This window comes from Sapajus apella, unplaced genomic scaffold (genome assembly GCF_009761245.1).
Source record: "Sapajus apella isolate SASKATOON/1434 unplaced genomic scaffold, GSC_monkey_1.0 scaffold18, whole genome shotgun sequence".
Lineage (NCBI taxonomy): Eukaryota > Metazoa > Chordata > Mammalia > Primates > Cebidae > Sapajus > Sapajus apella.
This window is the reverse complement of record NW_022436958.1, coordinates 29,662,016-29,666,194: the sequence shown is the minus strand read 5'-3', so window position 1 is coordinate 29,666,194 and position 4,179 is coordinate 29,662,016. Positions and strand designations below refer to the sequence as shown.

General features: G+C 33.2%; 1 protein-coding gene across 2 annotated transcripts in view; it reads left to right on the top strand.

Annotated features, from left to right (window-relative positions):
- SCN9A (sodium voltage-gated channel alpha subunit 9) overlaps positions 1–4,179 on the top strand; it is a 175,766-nt gene that overhangs the window by 64,895 nt on the left and 106,692 nt on the right. For both annotated transcript variants that reach the window (XM_032286613.1, XM_032286612.1), the window contains exons 2-5: positions 334–641; positions 2,897–3,015; positions 3,372–3,461; positions 4,053–4,179. The exon at positions 4,053–4,179 is cut by the window's right edge and continues 2 nt beyond it. In XM_032286613.1, coding sequence (XP_032142504.1) covers positions 384–641; positions 2,897–3,015; positions 3,372–3,461; positions 4,053–4,179 — 594 coding nt within the window. In that variant the 5' untranslated portion in view covers positions 334–383. The remainder of the gene's footprint in view (positions 1–333; positions 642–2,896; positions 3,016–3,371; positions 3,462–4,052) is intronic.

The window sequence follows — 4,179 nt, the reverse complement described above, 5'->3', positions numbered from 1 at the left end:
GTGCACCAAAGGTAAATATAGATGAAAAGAAAGGGAGTTCAGAAAAATTTACTCAGGTAATTGTCTTTTTTTTTTTTTTTTTTTTTTTTTTTACTTTAAAGCTGTGTAGTATAAACTTCAAATTTCTGAGTATAAAGATGGTTAGAAGGCACGGAAGATAAGTTCCGCCCATTGCCTCACACATAGTAGTCCCTTAACAAGTTGATGATTCTATGAACATGTTACCTTTTGTAGCTGAAGCTAAAAATCTGTTTATGTTTATTATTATTTTTTTTTAATGTGCCTTTCTTGGCAGGCAAATATTTAAGTCTTTATTTCTTTGTTTCCATCCAGGCCTCTTATGTGAGGAGCTAAAGAGGAAATAAAATATACAGGATGAAAAGATGGCAATGTTGCCTCCCCCAGGACCTCAGAGCTTTGTCCACTTCACAAAACAATCTCTTGCCCTCATTGAACAACGTATTGCTGAAGGAAAATCAAAGGAACCCAAAGAAGAAAAGAAAGATGATGACGAAGAAGGCCCAAAGCCAAGCAGCGACTTGGAAGCTGGCAAACAGCTGCCCTTCATCTATGGGGACATTCCTCCCAGCCTGGTGTCAGAACCCCTGGAGGACCTGGACCCCTACTATGCAGACAAAAAGGTGAGTTTATTTTGGCTTCGGTGGTCTGTTTCTGTTGGCTTCCTTCTGGACAAAAACTATTTTAAATTGAGATTAGTGAAATATGGTGAATAACCATTATCATGACCAGAATGTTAAATTAAATATATATACATGTAGGATATTAATAATATATAATTTTTCTAATATTTCATTGAAGCTGGTTTTGGTATTGAAATTGTTTAGCATAATTTTTAGTTTAACACAGTATAAATTGTTTAGTATAATTGTTTAGCATAACTTTTTTGGATATGACACAGTTATCTACCATATTTTATAGTTATACCTATTTTTTCTTGCTAATAATTAATTCTCATGTGTATGTAGACCCAAAAATTCCTTAAAAGTTTTTAATGCAAATGAAAGTTGCTAATTTAACATTTTAAATACCAAGCTAATTTTTTATTAAAATTTCAAGTGCAAGGTAACTGTAGTATGTTGTGATTTTTCATGTTAGCTCAGACGACCTCTGGTTCATAAAGTCTCCCTGATAATTTTGACAGTCATGTGACCCTGTTCCCTCTTTACTCTCATTCTTCCCCATTTGTATTTTTCTGTATGATAACTGTCACATCTTGCCTTATATTAGACTTACTTTGTTCTTTTTTCTAGGAAATTCCTTAAATAAAAAACTCATGCCTTATTTTTTTTCAAACTCCTTTTCATTACCTGTTATGATATAGTTTCTTACCACACATGTATTAGTCCATTTTTAAACTGCTATAAAGATCTACCTGAGACTGGGCAATTTACAAAGAAAAGAGATTGAATTTACTCAAAGATCTGAATGTCAGGGGAGAACTCAGGAAACTTACAATCATGGCTGAAGGAGAAAGGAAAGCGAGGCACATCTTATATGGCGCAGGAGAGAGAGAAAGAGTATACTTTTAAACTCATTCGATCTCATGAGAACTCACTATCATGAGAACAGCATGGGAGAAACCGCCCCCATGACCAATCATTTCCCACCAGGTCCCTCCTCTGACATGTGAGGATTATTATTCAAAATTAGATTTGGGCAGGGACACAGAGCCAAAGCATATGAACACAACTGCAGAAAGAATAAATGAATAATTTTTTAAAAATACAATGTACTGAGATTTAAGACAAAAGTGGTTGTATTTGAAGACTAGGTATTGATTTGAAAATAATTTTCTATGTAAAAGTGAATTTTATGTTAAATTATATTTAGATAGAACTGGCATAGTGAAAAGGAACAGGAAAATAAAGGGACACCTGAAAATAATGGACTCTGGTTTGTTTTCTTGAGAGAACACTGCCACATACAAACAAAAAATCTGACCCACAAGCCTACCTCCCAAATAGAGTGAGAAATGCTTATAGCCAGAAATCCACTGATAACACTATAAAAAACTTAGAAAATCAATGTCCCTCAGGTAACACAAGTCATCTTCCTGCCATTGGCAGAAAAATGAAACAGGGATTTGAGCTTTGTCTTTCTGATTTCTAAGCCAATGCTTTAAGTTGTTTAATATTTTGTTGTTATTGCTGTTTGTTTTTATTTCTTAACTGAATACTGAAGCTATGGAAAAGGACACTTGTGCAGTGGCTACAATAACATTAAGAATATTTGGTTCAATTCATAACATTTTTTAAATTACCATGGTTAGTAAACAAGGTAGCCCTTTCAGTCCCTTTTTTAAAGCTAATAGTAGTAGTACAAATAAAGAAATTGAATTGAGTAATTGGAAGGATTCTTCCAACTCTGACATTTGTTAAACTTATGAAAATATTATTTGAAAGAACTCATATTTTGGAACATGTGCTGCTAAACATGGAAATTGCCAGCAAGTATTAAAATTCTCAAGGTTTTATCATTAAGACTCAGAGATGGCTAGATTCTATTTGGCTTTCTTAAAATTCAATGTAATGGAAGTGAAAGAAATTGTGCTTTAAACTAACTTCAATAGCCACAGTTATTTTTACTGTTGAAATAAAGTGAAAAATGTAAAACACAGTATTCTGAAAGCTCTAAGCACTGCATGCTAACAAATAGCTCAATTTTTAAATTTACTGTGAAGAAATGGACTTGGAGTTCATTGGCCAAGGTGACATTGGTAGATGCATTGATGACATTGGAATCACATTGCTTGAGTGTGATAGCAATGCTTCTTCAACCTAACACTACCATGTAGAAAGGTAAACTGCTGAAACTGATGTGAAAAATTGATATTTTGGATTCTCAGTTTAATCCTGTTTCCTTTTTTCTCCTGCAGACTTTCATAGTATTGAACAAAGGGAAAACAATCTTCCGTTTCAATGCCGCGCCTGCTTTATATATGCTTTCTCCTTTCAGTCCTCTAAGAAGAATATCTATTAAGATTTTAGTACACTCATATCCTTCTCCAAATGATTACATCCAGTAGTACTTTAAGGTGTAAATTTTGTTATTTTATTCAAATATCGATGTTAGGTCTTTTGCATCTTGAAAGATTCTGGTTTTCGTTTATTTATTTCAAAATTATTAATATAATTTGTCATGGGTCTCAGATAAGACTGGGACAGTGGCCATATTAAGATTTTAGGATATGTTACTTTCACTTATTACTTTCTTGTTCAAAGGGACAAAATAGTCTACAGGCTCATTTATAATTATTTTCTAAGAAAAAGTTGTAAGCATTTCAACAAGTGTCATCCTCAGATATTTCAAGTTCCCACTGTTGTCTCTTATGTTCCTTGATTCTAAGCTACCTTATTCAGCATGCTCATCATGTGCACTATTCTGACAAACTGCATATTTATGACCTTGTATAACCCGCCGGAGTGGACCAAAAATGTCGAGTAAGTGGGTATAAGTACATTTTAACATAGTTTTGATATTATCATTTCATCCTTTCCTTTTCCTGCTGGGAAGTTACTGCATTTATAAGGATGGGGAATCTTTGTCTTCCAATGCTGTATACTTGCTTTTATTTCGTTCTTTTTCTCCTGTATGGTATTAATCTCCTAGATTAGAAAAATTAGATGCTATAGTGTTTTCTAGAAGAATGAATTTGTCAGCTGCTCCATCCTCTTCTTAAACATGTTACATATATCTTATTCTTGGGTTGTATTTTTTATAATTATGTGGGTGTATTTTTAAATAATTGTTTTGGTGTATTTTTGATAGGAGCAATGTAGGAATTTTTTAGGCAGATTTGATACCTATATTCTTAGATATTTCAAGTACCTCTTCTTTCGGGGAGTATTTCTGATGTTGACATTTTACTATTTTTGATAGACCTATTGTAGTTTAATACAGTGTGTCCACAAACCAACAGCCATCCACCGTAGATATCTTTCATTGGTTAATTAGAGAAAATAAATTATAAAGATTTACATGGTAGTTGTATTCTTTTCACATCTAGTATCTCGATGGAATTTTGTGTTTAGGTACACTTTTACTGGAATATATACTTTTGAATCACTTGTAAAAATCCTTGCAAGAGGCTTCTGTGTTGGAGAATTCACTTTTCTTCGTGACCCGTGGAACTGGCTGGATTTTGTCGTCATTGTTTTT